The following is a 17,502-nucleotide window of genomic DNA, read 5'->3' on the forward strand; positions in this document are numbered from 1 at the left end:
TTTAGTATCCCATTCCCTTTGCAATAAATGACATTGCATTTGCCTCGCTAATAACTTGCTGTACCTGCATACCAACTTTGGCGATTCTTGTACCAGGACAACCAGACCCACTGTACAGTAGGGTTCAGCAATTTCCCTACAATTAAACAATATACCCATTTTTTTATTCCTCCTGCTTTATGGGACAAATTCACATTTTCCAATATTACTCACCATCTACCAAATTTTTGCCCACTTTCATAATATATTTAAAACCCTTTGTAGACTCTTGCTGTCCTTTGAAGACACAAAGTGTTGCTTAAGTGAGTGGGCAAGGGTCTGGCAGATGGAGTACAATATTGGTAGGTGTGAAGTCATCCATTTTGGTAGGAATAACAGCAAAATTGACTATTATTTAAATGATGAAAAAATTGCAGCATGTTGCTGTGCAGAGAGACCTGGGTTTCCTTGTGCATGAATTGCAAAACGTCGGTTTGCAGGTGCAGCAAGTAATTAAGAAAGCAAATGGAATTTTGTCCTTCATTGCTGGTGGGATGGAGTTTAAAAACAGGGAGGTTATGCAGCTGAATAAGGTGCTGGTGAGGCCACACCTGGAGTACTGTGTACAGTTTTGGTCTCCTTACTTAAGAAAGGGTAAACTGGCACTGGAGGGGGTGCAGAGGAGGTTCACTGGGTTGATTCCAGAATTGAGGGTTGGCTTAAGAGGAGAGTCCGAGTAGACTGGGACTATATTCATTGGAAATCAGAAAAATGAGGGGGAAATCTTATAGAAACATAGAAGATTACGAAGGGAATTGATAAGACAGAAGTAGGGAAGTTGTTTCCACTGGCAAGCGAAACGAGAACTAGGGGGCATGGCCTCAAAATAAGGGGGAGCAAATTTAGGACTGAGTTGAGGAGGAACTTCTTCACCCAAAGGGTTAATCTGCAGAATTCCCTGACCAATGAGCAGTTGAGGCTATCTCATTGAATGTTTTTAAGGCAAAGATAGATAGATTTTTGAAGAGTAAAGGAATTAAGAGTTATGGTGAGTGGGCAGGTAAGTGGAGCCGAATCCACGAAAAGATCAGCCATAACCTTATTGAATGGCGGAACAGGCTCGATGGGTCAGATGGCCTACTCCTGCTCCTAGTTCTTACTTTCTAACCTATCTTTGAACACAAGTTATCAGAAAGTTTAGCTACTATTCCCTACATCAAGTCATTAATAGATTGTAAATGGTTGAAGCCTCACTAACCCCCGTGGTACTTCAATAGATGCAGTTTGCCTACCAGAAATAACCCACTTGTCCCTGTTCTCTGCTTCATGTTAGCTAATCAATTAGCTAACATGCCTGCATGACCCCATGATGCAGATCATCAGGTGTAGGGACTTTTCAGCCTTTAGTTCTGATAGTTTTCCCAGTACCTTTTTCCCTGTGACTGTGTTAAGGTCCTCTCTCCTTTTTTGAACTTTTAATTTTCAAGTATCCTGGAGATGATTTTTGTATCTTCAACAGTGAATACAAAAATACCTGCTCAACACTTCTGGTATTTCCTTGTTTCCTATTATTAATTCCCCAATCTCATCTTCCAAGGTACCAACACTTACTCGTTTCCTTTTCAATCACTTACAAAACCAGATAGTAAGATTTTGTTTTACATTTCTAGCTAGCTTTCTTTCTTACTCTAATGTCTCCCTCATTATTCTTAATCATTCTTTGCGCATTAGCTAAATAAAAACTTTAACTAATTATTCAACCAACTCATCAAGAAGCATCTGACAAGAATGCTTCCCAGAGACCAGTTGGGTTAAGTGCCATTTCCCACGGCTGGTGTTTGAAACAGGCCCACATTGGAAAATGGTTCAAAAATTTAATATAAAATCTGATCTACCTTTCAGGGAGAGACATTGCTCTTTATGAGTGCGTGTCACAAATCACATGGCCGGAATTCTCCCAAAAAAATTTGAAGTGTCCGAATTTGCATGAAAACTGGAGTAATTCATGCTGGTTTTTTCAGTGGGAGATCAGAGAAGCAGTGCCCACACTCTGTGCACTGCAGAGGTCACTAGCATGTATATCATTACAAATCTATGGGCAGGGCGTGGCCTATCCCCACTGGAGAGGCCAGCAGCAGAGAGCTGTACACTGATCCGTCAGTGCTGAGATTGGCACATGCGCAGTGGCCCTGCACTGCCGGCCTCCCGATCCCCGCATTGCCGGCTCTCCGAGCCACACCACAGCCCGATCGCTAGCCCCTCCCCTTCCCGGCATGCGCTCGCAGTGACAAACACACCCCCCCCCCCCCCCCCCCCGATTGCTGGCCTCCCTCCTTCCCCCACCGAACCTGTCCGTAGAGTGGCAGTGGGACCCCTCCACTGATCACCCCACCATGCCCCACCCACTTGGCACTGCCCCATGCCCCCTGGGCATTGGCACTTTGCCCCTTGGGCAGTGCCAGGGACCCAAACTGGCCATCACCGAAGGAACGCATGTGCAACTCAGCCGACGCGAGAATCTCCCGGCCTGCTGTGCTAACAAATTAGCACAGCGGAAAGGGAGAATCATAGCCTATGTGTCTGCATTACACACAAACCATTGCCGTCAAGTTCCTACCTGGCTCTCCAACGGCCACAACCCAATTTTATTTGTGAATCTTGCTGGATGTTACGTAAAATATACCACTGATTGGCAAAGATATAGTTGCAGTGACAATTCGCAATTTACACGATAACCGAAAGAACACAGTTGGAGCAAGTTTTCTTCAGTTTAGTTGATGTAATCTTGGTATGAGAAACTTACTGGAGTCTAAAATTTGTCAGTTCTTCTGTAGTGAGAATCTTCTTGAAGAAATGGTTCTTCTGTTCGTCATTCATGTTTGTTACAACAGCAAGACATCTAGCTGTGTACCTGAAAGAGAAAGTGGTATATTCAGGTGGGAAAATGCTCTCAGTCATTTTAAACCACACAGACCAGGTAAGAATGAAGTTCAAGGAGCCAGACAGAGCCAAATGGGCAGCACGGTGGCACAGTGGTTAGCACTGTTGCCTCACAGCGCCAGGTACCCGGGTTCAGTTCCTGACTTGGGTCATGGTCTGTGCGGAATCCGCACGTTCCTCCGTGTCTGCGTAGATTTCCTCTGGATGCTCCGGTTTCCTCCCATAGTCTGAAAGATGTGCTGGTTAGGTGCTAAATGCTAAATTCTCCCTCAGCGTCTCCAAACAGGTGCTGGAGTGTAACGACTAGGGGATTTTCACAGTAACTTCATGACCGTGTTAATGCAAACCTAATTGTGACACTAATAAATAAACTTTAAACTTGAAAACAATATAGTTTTGCAGGCATAAGGTATATTCCCTGCTTCTGTTGCGAACCCCATCTATCATGCACTTTGAAATCTAAAGTATACGATGGCTTTCACAAAGAAGCTGCAAAGAATGTTACATGACAGGCTTCAATACATCAAAAGGATGTTCTAAAGATCAAATTGCAATAAGTAGTCAATAATTTCAACCCAAGTTATTTGCAGTCACACTGCTTCTTCAGATGAGTAGAGTGAAAAATTTGTCACCGCACTTAGTATTTGCTTCTGGATAAAATATTAAGGTGAGAAAGGAAGGCATCTGTCTCTTGCATGACACAGCTCTTGGACTGAAAATCTGATTTGCAAACAAGTGATTACTTGTCTTTTTTGGAGTCAGATTCATATTCCAGGAGACATCATGTCCTGAAAGAGCTTGCACAGCTACACAAGTTTCACAGCTTTCCATTTCCTCACATCAGACTAGTGAGATTGCCAATTTGTGGCTGAATTCTGGGGGAGAGGAACACACTGGAAGGTACAGTGAGACTACTGTCCATTAGGAATTTGATCAAAACTGACTATAGTCAGCCAGCAGGCATTCATCTAGTCATTCTGGTTTAAATTTAAACCTCAAGTTCAGAAATGAAAGACCATAATATAAACTGCACCACCAAATCCTGCAAATCAGCTGATTTTAGACTTTTTTCCTCTTAAGGGTTCTCCAATATACCCTAACAGCAAAAAGCTACTGGCTCATCTCCCAGTGCAGTCTGTAAGCAGATACCAGAGGTTGAGGCAAATAAGCTTAGGGCAAATGGTCTGATATTTCCACCCTTCTTTGAGGGAAATATTCTGCCTATATTTGCCTCATCCTCCGAATACTTAACTGGGATCATGACCTCATTGAATGATGTATCAGAAGAGCTGTCTGTCAGGACCAATCCGCATCCCTAATGTCCTCACTACACTGCTGAAAAACATCTGCAATTGTTAAGAACATAAGAACTAGGAGCAAGAGTAGGCCATCTGGCCCCTCGAGCCTACTCCGCCATTCAATAAGATCATGGCTGATCTTTTTGTGGACTCAGCTCCACTTACCCACCCACTCACCATAGCCCTTAATTCTTTTACTGTTCAAAAATTTATCTATCCTTGCCTTAAAAGCATTCAATGAGGTAGCCTCAACTACTTCACTGGGCAGGGAATTCCACAGATTCACAACCCTTTGTGTGAAGAAGTTCCTCCTCAACTCAGTCCTAAATCTGCTCCCCCTTATTTTGAGGCCATGTCTCAAATGGCTTAGCTTGCAATTATTTGGCTAACTGTTGCAAACTTATTCATTTAACAAGATTTTCAATTTGGAAAGTAAAAAAGATACAAGGCTTTTTAGCCTAAGAGTACTCAAATTTTATTGAATAATTCAAACAACCCGATTTTAATTACCACCACAATATACTTAACCACAGGCATTAAACAGAGAATCTTATACATACCAGCGGACCAAGGTGTCATGGCTTCTCAACAACGGAATGCATACACTCCAATCCCATAATTCACTGAACATTATCCAGTTTTCCTTCAGGAGCCTGCAAGCTGCACTCATGAGGTCTCGGAGTTTCATGCGTCTTCGACCATATCGGACTGTACTGGAATCGGAACTCTCCAAAAACAGCCTCTGGAATACTGGTGGAGAATCCTTAAAGTATCTCAGTGCAAATCTTTAGGAGACAAGCAGGTTGCAGATGTTATAAATGTCCTATCACACAAAAATAAATCCCCTTCATTCTATGAAATGTTTATAACTTGGACAACAGCCAGACACTCCAGAGGACTAGGGCAGTAAATGTATAGGAAAACCACCAATGTCCAATTTCCCTCCATGTCATACACCATTCTTATTGCCATTCCCTCAATAACTGGAAAAAAAAATCCTGGAACTCATTATCCAACAACTCCGAGTGTACTTTCACCACATGGAGTGTTATTACTTGCCTGTCCTTACTAGCCCTTGAGTGCGCTGAGCCACATTCTTAGCCAATGTTCTCTGTATGGCAGAAGTATTCCTATGTTGTAAGGGAGAGAGTTCCGAGATTTGGACCCAGTGACAGTGAGGAGAACGGCAATATTTGAGTTGCAATGGTTTACAACTTAGAAAGGAACTGGGAGCAAGTGACATTCCCATATGCCTGCTGCCACCATTCTACAGATCCATGAAGGTGACAGATTTAGATGGTGGTGGTGAAGAAAACTTGGTGTGTTACTGCAGCCCATCTTATCTACAATAGACACCGCAGCCATATATGCCAGTGAGAGGAGGAGTGAATTTTTACAGGTGGATGTGGTGCTGACCAAGCAGCTGCTTTGTCCTGGATGCTGTCGAAGTTTCTGGAGTGTTTTTGGAGCTGCACTTAGCAAACAAGTGGGAAGTATTCCATCACACTCTTGACTTGTGCCTTATTAGCTGGTGGAACAGCTTTGGGAGTCAGGCGAGTGGCTTGGCACAGAGTTTCCAGCCTCTGGCCCGCTCTTGCAGCCACAGTATTTTAATGGTTGGTCCAGTTCAATTTCTGGTCAACTGTGACCCTCAGGATATTAATGGTGCAGAGATTCAATGACGGTAATGTCACTGACCGGGGTAGTTAGATTCTCTCTTGTTGAAGATGGTCATCGACACAAGTGTTTTTGCCATTTATCAGCTCAAGCCCTAATGTTATACAGGCCTTGCTGCATTCAGCCAGAGACCATTTCATTTTCTGAGGAATCATGATGGCACTGAACATTGTGCAATCATCAGCGAACATCTCCAATTCTGACCGTATGATAAAGGAACGGTCATTGATGAAGCAGCTGAAGATGGTTGGGCCTAGGTCACTACCCTGAGAATCTCCTGCAGCGATGTCTCTGGGGCGGAGATGATTGACCCAAACAACCATAAGATGTACAGCTCAGGTTGACTGGGCATTCTAAATTGTCCCTTAGTGTCAGGAGGATGAGTGGGTAAAATACTTGGGGTTCGGGGATGGGGCCCGAGTGGGATTGTCATTGGTGCAGGCTTGATGGACCGAATGGCCTCCTCCTACACTGTAGAGATTCTATGATTACCATCTTCCATGACGCTTGACCAGAGAGAGGAGACTGGACCTGATGAAACCAGAATGCCAGTGAACGGGTACTGCTGATCAAGTGCTGCTTGATAACACAGTCAATGACACCTTCTATCACTCTGCTGATGAGCACCATTAGGCTGACAGTGCGGTAGTTGGCTAGGTGTGCAGGTTAGGTGGATTGGCCATGCTGAATTGTCCCTTCGTGTCCCAGGATGTGCCGGTTAGGGGGATCAACAGGGTAACAGGGTTATGGGGATGGGGCCTGAGTGGGATGCTCCGAAGAGTCGGTACAGACTCGGTGGGCTGAATGGCCTCTTTCTACACTCTAGGGATGGGCTGGACGTTCTTGGGCAATTTCCCCACTTTGTTGGGCAAATGCCAACTTAGTTGGAAGGCATGGCGAGCCTGAAATATACTTTCATCACTCCTGTTAGCTTGCTCTCACAGCTCTTGCTGTACTCAGCACGTTCAGATGTTTCGTTATAACACAAAGTGAATCAAATTGGCTGGAGACAATCTTCTGTGATGTTGAGAACCTCATATGCAGGTGAGCATGGTTGAAAATACTTCAGCCTTGTCTTGAGCACTCAAGTGCGGAGATCCATCATCATTAGGAATGGAGACGTTTATATAGCCTGCTTCTCCCATTAATTGCTTTATTGTCTCCACTATCCACGGGTGGCATGATGGCACAGTGGTAGGGTGGCATGGTGACACTGCTGCCTCACAGCACCAGGGACCCGGGTTCAAATCCGGCCTCCGGTCACTGTCTATGTGGAATTTGCACATTCTCTCCCCGTCTGCGTGGGTTTCCTCCCACAATCCAAAGATTTGTGGGTTAGGTTGATTGCCCATGCTAAATTGACCCCAGCATCAGGGTAAATGTGTGGGGCTACAGGAATGGGGCCTGGGTGGGATTGTGATTGGCGCAATCGATGGGCTGAATGGCCTCCTTCTGCACTGTAGGAATTCTATGACTCATTTCAGATGCAGCAGGTCAAGGCGGCTCACTATCGCCTTCTCAAGGGCAAATAGGGATGGGTAATAAATAACATAAGAAATAGGAGCAGGAGTAGGCCATCTGGCCCTTCGAGCCTGCCCCGCCATTCAACAAGATCATGGCTGATCTGAAGCGAATCAGTTCCACTTACCCGCCTGCTCCCCATATCCCCTAATTCCCTTATCGATCAGAAAACTATCTACCCGTGATTTAAATGCTGGTCTTGTAGCAGTAACTCCCAAATTGTGAGAAATATTCTTTTAAAAACCTTGAATAATAACAGGTACAAAAACACATTGGTTTGTTCATTACTGACAACTTGCCCTCCTCTGCAATCACCTCATTCTGACCCACAGGCAGATATTTCTATCCACAATTCAAAATTAAGTGCATAAATCTACAAGACAATAAATGCAGAGATGAAAAAATAGTTTTTCCAAGTACTGGGCTTGTATATGCTTGAATATTAGTATACGGTTGAGTCAAAGTATATCGAGAGCAGGAATTGCACAAGAATCTGTATTGGAATCTCACTGCAGGTTGTGCCAATGATTGCCCTTGCAAGTGCATGCATGTGGGAATCTCCAAAGGCCAGGATAGGCTCCAACAAAGGCCTTGATATTGGAAGGTCTGCCCATTCCTCATTGTGGAGGCACATAAAAGAATGGCCACATGTGTTGTACCAGAGGGCAACAAGGGCCCCTGTAATCACCCTACACTATCAGTAGAAAACAAAATGGAAAATTAGGGAGATGGAAAAAATGTTAATTCAGCCAGATGGTCCGTAATTTTGTTCGCCGGAACTTAGCTATTTACATGTCACGTTAATGTGTGATCTGATTCCAAAAAAGCAGCAACCCAAACAGCTAGGGTCTACAGGTTTTAGGGTAACAGCAGGAATGACTTACAAAACGACGTCAGGGCTAATATCAATGAGTTTGCTCATCGCCACACACAGTCTCTCATGGAGATCATGGTTGAATACGGCTCCTTTAATTGTCTGAACATTGCGTTCAAGAAGATCCAGTAGCAAAGGCCTGAGGTGGCGTCCAATCAGCAGCGTGCATTCTTTATCCAACAGTAGCTGGGCTAAGGTGTTAAGGATACATTGGCGATCCTGCTCGGACCAAATCTACAGAGATAGCGGGGAGGGGAAAAAAAAGAGAAGCATCATCAACTGAATAAAAAATTAAATATCACCAATATTTTGATTAGATACTTTTGATGATGGTAATTATAATAGATCTTCCACCTATTCCATATGATCTTGAACACATTTTCTGTCTCAGCTCCCAACTCCGCAAGCGAATGCCTCAACCTCTTGAAGGAGGTTCCACCTACCCTCTTCTAAATCATCTACTCACGGCCCTTAATTCTCAGATCCCCAACTCCTGTTTCTATCCTTCCATGGTTTTAACCAATTATATACTGCTATATAATGGCATTCTTTGAGTAAGAGAGCCTGAAATTGTAAACATTTCTTCATATTTGACAGCTAAACAAATGTCTTCATCCGAATGGAAGTGTTTTGTAACCTCTCTAAAGTCTCATTATCCCATAGATAATGGAACCTATTTTAAGATATTAGAATTTTAAAGACTCATCATTATTTGGCATTTAAATTCTATGATTCGTGTGATCAGACCTAGAATTCTATTGGTTTTGTTTTGTTTAAAAATGGCCTCCAACTTAAGATGCTGCCTTCAATGTCTGAAGAAGTTGGCCTTGAAATCCCTTTTCCACAAAACCAAGTTTCATTCAAATTCAAATTCCCATCACTTCCCCGGGAATCAGGGAGGAAACAAAGACCAAACTTAACGTTGGTAGAGGTTATACCCCATTTTGCCGCTCTCTCCCTTCCTTGACAGACACTAAGAAATCATCAGGAGTCCAACCCCCACTTCTGCCAAATCCCATTCCCACAACACAGTAATGCCAGACCAAAGAACTGTCCTGATTCCCCTTGGCATTCTTTCAAATTCCTGCCTTGGGGCAAAATTTTTTTGTTTGCAAACGTAGCCCAGTCCAACACGCAAACCAGCCTTCCATCCATCGACTCTGCCTACACTTTCCACTGCCTCAGACAAGCAGCCAGCATAATCAAGTACCCCACGGACCCTGGACACACTCCCTTCCACCTTCTTCCGTCAGGGAAAAAGATACAAAAGTCTGAGCTCACGTAGAACTGACTCAAACAGCTTCTTCCCTGCTGCCATCAGATTTTTGAATGAACCTACCATTTATAAAAAGTTGATTTTTCTCTGCACCCTAGCAATGACTAACATTATATTCTGCTTCCTCTCCTTTCCTTCTTCCCCATGTACTCTATGAATGGTATGCTTTGTCTGTATAGCATGCAACAATACTTTTCACTGTATCCCAATACATGTGACAATAATAAATAAAATCAAAAAAGCCCAGAACCACCTGCAATAGTAACCTAATTAGAGATTCTGTAAAGTAATGAGCCATAGTCCAACGGTTCATCAGCATCTCTCTCAGTCAGGGAGACAATTGGTTGTATCGCTTGAGGGACACCACCTTGTGAGCATGGGGCAATGTAAGGAAGCAAAGGCTCCATGAACTACCACAACTGGTACAGGTATCGAACCTGCGCAGTTGACATCATTCCACATCACATTCTAGTCATCTCACCAACTTATCAGGCTAACCCAGGAGCCATCAGACGGCTGGCTGTCCTTGAAGTCAATAAGATAAAGTAAGGTAAAGTTGCCACAGTGCCAGATGACCAGAGGCTGCTCTCCCCTTTGAGGGGGAAAGAGCTGACTGGTGGCGATTTAACCCGAGGATCACCACACCTCGGACACGGGACAAGATTGAGAAGGTGGGGCCTTCACGAATAACCTCAGCCAGTACAGGGATTGAACCCATGCAGTTGGCATCGCTCTGTATCAGGAACCAGCTGTCCAGTGAAGTGAGCTAACCGACTCCCCCAAAGTTGATCATGGTAAATAGTAATCAATTAACTTGCTTAAGATTTTCAATGAAGTTACAGTAATGGTTGCTGTGGTGTACATGGACATCCAAAAGGTGTTCAGTAAAGTGTTACATTAACAGGCTTCTCAGCAATGTTGAAGCCCACGTAATAAAGGGACAACAGCAGCGTGGATCCAAAGCTGGCTAAGTGACAGGAAACAGTGGTGGTGAGCAGCTGTATTTCAGGCTGAAGTGATGATATATTGTGATTCCTCAGGGATCAGAATTAGGAACTATTGCTTTTCTTGACCCATATTAGTGACCCTAGATTTGGGTGTGCAGCGCACAATCTTAAAAATTTGCACATGACAACACTTGGAAGAATTGTGAACTGTGAGGAGGACAGCAACAGAATTCAGGACATCAGCTGGTGGGCATTGGGCAGACAAGCAGCAGGTGAAATTTAATGCAGAGAAGTGTGAAGTGGTTAATTTTGGTGGGAAGAATGAGCAGAAGCAATATAAAAAGGATGGAATGTGAAAGGGGGGGGGGGGTAGAGAAACATAGGGGTATATGTGGACAGATTATTGACGGTGACAGGACAGGTTGAGACATTGGTTAATAAGCATTGGGATCGTGGGCTTTACTAATAAGGGTAGGGATTACAAAAGCAATGCGTAGTGGTACATTTTGGCAGGTCAAATGGGATGAAGGAGCATAATATCAAGGGTAAAACTCTTAGCAATGTAGAGGATCAGAAGGACCTTGGGGTCCGGGTCCATAGGACTCTAAAATCGGCCTCGCAGGTAGAGGAGGTGGTTAAGAAGGCGTATGGTGTGCTGGCCTTCATCAATCGAGGGGTTGAGTTTAGGAGTCAGGAGATAATGATGCAGCTTTATAAGACCCTCGTCAGACCCCACTTGGAGTACTGTGCTCAGTTCCGGTCGCCTCATTACAGGAAGAATGTAGAAATTATTGAAAGGGTGCAGAGAAGATTTACAAGGATGTTGCCTGGATTGGGTGGCATGCCTTATGAGGATAGGCCGAGGAGCTCGGTCTTTTCTCCTTGGAGAGACGAAGGATGAGAGGTGACCTGATAGAGGTGTACAAGATGCTGAGAGGTATAGATCGGGTGGATTCTCGGAGGCTTTTTCCCCAGGGCTGAAATGGCTGCTACGAGAGGACACAGGTTTAAGGTGCTAGGAAGTAGGTACAGAGGAGATGTCAGGGGTAAGTTTTTCACTCCGAGGGTGGTGAGTGAGTGGAATCGGCTGCCGTCAATGGTGATGGAGGCAAACTCGATAGGGTCTTTTAAGAGACTTCTGGATGAGTACATGGGACTTAATAGGATTGAGGGTTATAGGTAAGCCTATATAGGCCTAGGTAGGTAGGGACATGACCGGCGCAACTTGTGGGCCGAAGGGCCTGTTTGTGCTGTAATTTTTCTATGTTCTAACTGCAATATTATGTCCAATTCTAGGCACCACACTTTGGAAAGGATGTGACAGCGTTAGAGGGTGCAGAAAATATTTCCTGCTAAGTAAATTTGGTTACATACATAGATTTGAGAAGCTGGGACTGTTTTCCTTAGAGAAGGGAAGGTAAAGAAGGGTATTTAAAATCATGAGGGTCTGGTTAGGCTAGAGTGGGGTGGCACAGTGTTTAGCACTGTTGCCTCACAGTACCAGGGATCAATTCCCAGCTTGGGTCACTGTCTGTGTGGAGTTTGTACGTGCTCCCAGCGTCTTACGTGGGTCTCCTCCGGGTGCTCCAGTTTCCTCCCAGTCTGAAAGACGTGCGGGTTAGGTACATTGGCCATGCTAAATTCTTCCTCAGTGTACCGAACAGACGGAGTGTGGCGACTAGGGGATTTTCACAGTAACTTCATTGCAGTGTTAATGTAAGCCTACTTGTGACTAATAAATAAACTTTACTTTATGAGAAACTCTTTCTATTGGCATAGAGGTAGAGAACCAGAGGACCTGGATTGGCCGTAGCCAAAATAACTAGAGACAACATGAGGAAAAGCTTTTTTTAAAAAAAGGCAATGAATAGTCAGAATCTGGAACTGAGGGTGTGATGGAGGCAAACTCCATCAGCTTTCAAAAGAGAATTGCATAATAATGTAAAGATAAAAAGAATACAGAGCTACAGGGGAAAGGTAGGGAATGGCACTAGGCAAGTTGCTCCTGAAGAGCATCAGCAGAGACACCAAGGGACCAAATAGCCTCCTCCTGCAATTTAACTTCCATGATCCCTCCACTGCAAAAGAAATCCACTTCCCAGCACTAATTGCCAGATATTTACCTATAACTAAAAACTTCATTCTACACTACCCTGCATCAAGATCCCTTACTTTAAAAAAAACTATTAAACATGCAGATCAAGGAATAAATCAGCAAGTCAATCATCTCAACTCCAGAAACATCACTGCAGGAGTTCCTCAGGGTAATGACCTAGGTCCAGACATCTTCAACTGCTTCATCAATGACCTCCCATCCACCAGAAAGCCAGAACTGGGGATGTTTGCCCTTTTTTTAAGGTCAAACCAAATAAACAAACTCAGGTTAAGTCAGGACAAAGTAAAAGGGGCAGCTCCCCAAAAGGAGGGGGAACAGCCCGAACAGAAATCAAAGTACAAAGGAAACTTAAAAACATCAAATTAAAATGTGATTGTCAGGGTCAATAACGACAATGCTCAACACCATTTGCAACTGCTCAGATACTGAAGTAGCCCATGTCCAAATGCAGTGAGACCTGGACAATATCCAGGCTTGGGCTGACAAGTGGCAAGTAACATTCGCACCACACAAGTGCCAGGCGATGACCATCTCCAGCAAGAGAGAGGATCAAACCGTCAACATTCAATGGAAAAACTATTACCGATTAGCAACACCCTGGGGGTTACCATTGACCAGAAACTCAACTGACCAGAAACTCAACTGGACCAGCCATTGGTTACCAGAGCAGGTCAGAGGCTAGGAATCCTGCAACAAGTAAATCACCTCCTGACTCCCCAAAGCCTGTCCACCATTTACAAGGCACAAGTCAGGAGTGTGATGGAATACTCTCCATTTGCCTGGATGGGTGCAGCTCCAACAACACTCAAGAAGCTTAACACCATCCAGGACAAAGCAGCCCACCCGATTGGCACCCTCTCCACAAATATTTGATTTATTATTGTCACATGTATTAACATACTGTGAAAAGTATTATTTCTTGCACACTATACAGACAAAGCATACTGTTCATAGAGAAGGAAACAAGAGAGAGTGCAGAATGTAAAAGCATAGAACGAGTGTAAAAGAGAATTAGGAGATACGGGGGGGGGGGGGGGGGGGGGGGGTACAGCTTGCAAGAAGTCACCTCACTCCGGCATCGTCTTTGGTTCCTCCACCACCAACATACAGCAGTGTGTACCATCTACAAAATGCACTGCAGGAACTCACCAAGGCTCCTTAGACAGAAACTTCCAAACCCACAGCCGCAACCATCTAGGACAAGGGCAGCAGTTACCTAGGAACACCGCAAACAACAGGTTCCCCTTCAAGTCACTCACTATCCTAACTTGGAAATATATCACCGTTCCTTCACCGTCGCTGGGTCAAAATCCTAGGACTCCCTCCTAAACAGCACCTGTGGGTGTATCTAACCACATGGACAGTAGCAGTACAAGGAGGCAGCTCACACCACCACCACCATCTCAAGGGCAATTAGGAATGGATAACAAATGCTGGTATAGCCAGTGAAGCCCACATTCCGTAAAATGAACTAAAAAAATGCAAGCTACATATTCATATAATTTTCACAGACGAATGATGCCATGTGGAATTCAGGCACCAGCAAAATGCACCCGGATAATAACAGTGGAATTTAACTTTAGTGATCCTGACATAAAACAGTAATTCCTGACTCAGGAGACAAAACGCCTCAGGTTAAATGTAAAACCAATAACCCAACCTGAGTGGCAACCTTGACATCCCCCCTCTGTGGTATGTGAAGGGACTGGGAATGAAAGTGCACAAGCCACAGCACCGCTATATTTATTTTTGCAACCATTGGTAAAATTATTTGCCCGCATTCAATCAGCTGCAAGGGATAAATTACAACATCTGAAAAGGCTGGAGTCTGTCATGTCAGCAAAAGAAGAAGCAGGCATCTTGATCTCTGTCGAGAATGTCAATGTTATAACAGGAAATAATCTGAAATGCATCTTTAGATTTTATATGAATAAAGTATATCTTTGCAACAAAAAAAAATTAGCACGAGTGTAAAAGGGGAGGAATTGGCAGTGTCCCGTTTGAGAGGAGCTGTGCCCTCCTCTCCTCTCAGCCTTGGGCCAGGCTCTGTGGTTCACTCACCTGCCTGGTCAGGAACTTGCTCAGCTCGCTGCGGCTCCTGTCGTTCAGCTTGGCGATTAGTGCCAGCGAGGAGAGCTGAAAGTGCGAGGTCTCCATCCCGAGGAAACCAGCTGCCAAGCACAGAGTGTGCACGGATGGGAGAAGGAGGAAAGTTAAACACCCAGCAGCATGTCCCACACCTCCAGCTCCTGCTCCAACTGCAACACATCCACACGTGGAAGAGACTGAGCTGAGCACTTCCGGGGCACATGCACATTTAAAGCTGAATGACCCTCCCCCTGCCCCCAAAGCAACTTCTAAACACTTCACTGCCTCAGCTGCCTTTGCATGTGGTCTGACCAGCTCCCTGTAAAGAAAATGTTGAAATGTGTGCAAAGATCTCATTACTGATCTGCAGCACCTCAGAATGCAAATTAATCCCTGGAGGGAATGTCAATATCATTGCATTTTCCTGCTATAACAATCTGAAATGCTTTGTAATGTGCCTTTAGATTTTATATGAATATAATATATTTTTGCAAAAAAAAATTGGCACAATTGGTAATGTTCTCATTACAATGTTGAAAGTCTGCATTTCAGCATGCATGTTGATCTTTGTAGAGAAGGGTCAATATTACCTGTTATAACAATCTGAAGTACTTTGTAATGTACCTTTCGATTTTATATAAATAAAGTACATTTTTGCAAAAAAAGTTAGCACAGTTGGTAATGTTCTCATTACAATGTTGAAGCATGACTCTCAGCGTGCATTTTGATCTCTGTAGAGAATGTCAATATCTTTGCACTTGACTGTTGTAACAATCTGAAATGTTTTGTAATGTATCTTTAGATTTTATATGAATAAAGTATATTTTTCCAAAAAATATTGACACAATTGGTAATGTTGTCATTCCTGTATGAAGCACATCAGCGTGCATCTTGATTTCTGTAGAGAATGTCAACATCATCGCAGTTTCCTGTTATGACAATTTGAACTGTTTTGTAATGTTTCTTTCAGAAATTTTATAAATAAAGTATATATTTGGATTTTGTGACACAATTGACAAGAGCAAACAAAGTAATTGAAACAGGCAATGCTTCGCTTTCATGCGTGCAACTCATTCACACATCACCGTGCAGCACTTTAGAAAGGCTGCAGATATTGCATTTTAAATTGATTTTTAATAAACTTTGTTTTGCACTCTATTTTGCAAATACAAAACGAAACCCTCAAATCGTCACTGAACACTGAAAAAATCTGTGTGAGAGACAACATCCAGAAGGAAATCTCCCTTTATAAAATATTTTTTTTAAACACCTTTTTATTTTAAAAGCTTTCCATATGAAAAAATAACACTTCAGAAAATTCAAATCATAGTTTGCTTAGCTGAAATATCACAGCATGGAATAGTGGCCAAAATAAAAAGTCCAATATTGGGACACTGTCTGGGTGGAGTTTGCATATTCTCCTCGTGTCTGCGTGGGTTTCCTCCGGGTGCTCCGGTTTCCTCCCACAGTCCAAAGATGTGCAGGTTAGGTTGATTGGCCATGCTGAAATTGCCCCTTAGTGTCCTGGACTGAGGGATTAGTGGGTAAATATGTAGGGATATGGAGGTAGGGCCTGGGTGGGATTGTGGTCGGTGCAGACTCGATGGGCCAAATGGCCTCTTTCTGCACTGTAGGGTTTCTATGATTCTATGAATAAGGGGGTGCAAAGTATTTTTGAAAGGTAGGCAGGTAATGCCTTTTATAGAACATGCAAAGAATCAATTGAACATTTTTATTAATGTGGCCAAGGACCACACTCTTAAGTTTATAAAATATTGGAGCAGAATTAGGCCATTTGGCCCATCGAGTCTGCTCCGCAATTTGATCATGGCTGATGTGCTCCTCATCCCCATTTCCCTGCCTTCTCCCCATTACCAATTAAAAATCTGTCTAACTCCTCCTTAAATTTACTCACTGTTCCAGCACTCATTGTGCATCTCCTGCGAACCTTTCCAATTGGAAGACAGGGTGGCAGAGTGGTTAGCACTGCTGTCTCGCAGCGCCAGGGACCTGGGTTCGATTGCTGGTCTAGGTCACAGTCTGTGCGGAGTCTGCACGTTCTCCCCGTATCTGCGTGGGTTTCTTCAGGATGCTCTGGTTTCCTCCCACAGTCTGAAAGATGTGATGGTTAGGTGCATTGCTCATGTTAAATTCACCCTCAGTGTACCCAAACAGATGCCAGATCACAGTAATTTAATTGCAGTGTTATTGTAAGCCTACTTGTGACATGAATAAATAAACTATAGGGAAACCTTCCGAAGTGCCAAGAATTACACTGCAATGACAAAACAGAAAAACAGTCTGCTTGGCCCAATTGTTCTTTCCTCCCTACAGATAGGAATCCTATTCCCTTGAGAATTTGAATGTGGAATGATCCTGCCCAAACTTAGTCCCAGCCTGCGGGTGGAATTTCTCAATGGCCACAATGGCACTTTATAGGTCCAAGATAAATGGGACTCATGATGGTAGCAGGGAGGCTACAGGGTGGCTGGTCTGACTGCCTGTCTCTTCCCTGGCATTATCCCTGGAGAGAGAACATGCTGTATCTACTGTTTTGCCCAATGCCTTCTACAACCATATGGTACCAGAGGGTATTGAGGGAATAGATGATATCCATAATGGTTTAATAATTATATATGTATGTTGTTGTATTGTGCATAATTATTGTTTGTTTTATATTTGTGGTGGCTGCCATGGCATTTGCCTTAACAGTTTCTCTTTTCCTTTGGTGACATTGGGGCAACTCAGTTTCATCCCGACAGGTATTTTGTTTAATGGCCTACAAC

At 43.8% G+C, this 17,502-nt stretch overlaps 1 protein-coding gene across 1 annotated transcript in view; it reads right to left on the reverse strand.

Annotated features, from left to right (window-relative positions):
• Nucleotides 1-14,893, reverse strand: part of mdn1 (midasin AAA ATPase 1) — a 194,542-nt gene extending 179,649 nt beyond the window's left edge. Inside the window, exons 1-4 of the mRNA XM_078212495.1 lie at nucleotides 14,690-14,893; nucleotides 8,300-8,523; nucleotides 4,778-5,002; nucleotides 2,783-2,890 (exon numbers count right to left, since the gene is read on the reverse strand). Of these exons, the coding sequence (XP_078068621.1) occupies nucleotides 2,783-2,890; nucleotides 4,778-5,002; nucleotides 8,300-8,523; nucleotides 14,690-14,785 (653 nt within the window). The 5' untranslated portion in view covers nucleotides 14,786-14,893. The remainder of the gene's footprint in view (nucleotides 1-2,782; nucleotides 2,891-4,777; nucleotides 5,003-8,299; nucleotides 8,524-14,689) is intronic.
• Between the last annotated feature and the right edge of the window lie 2,609 nt (nucleotides 14,894-17,502).

The sequence above is a fragment of the Mustelus asterias genome, chromosome 5 (assembly GCF_964213995.1).
Source record: "Mustelus asterias chromosome 5, sMusAst1.hap1.1, whole genome shotgun sequence".
Lineage (NCBI taxonomy): Eukaryota > Metazoa > Chordata > Chondrichthyes > Carcharhiniformes > Triakidae > Mustelus > Mustelus asterias.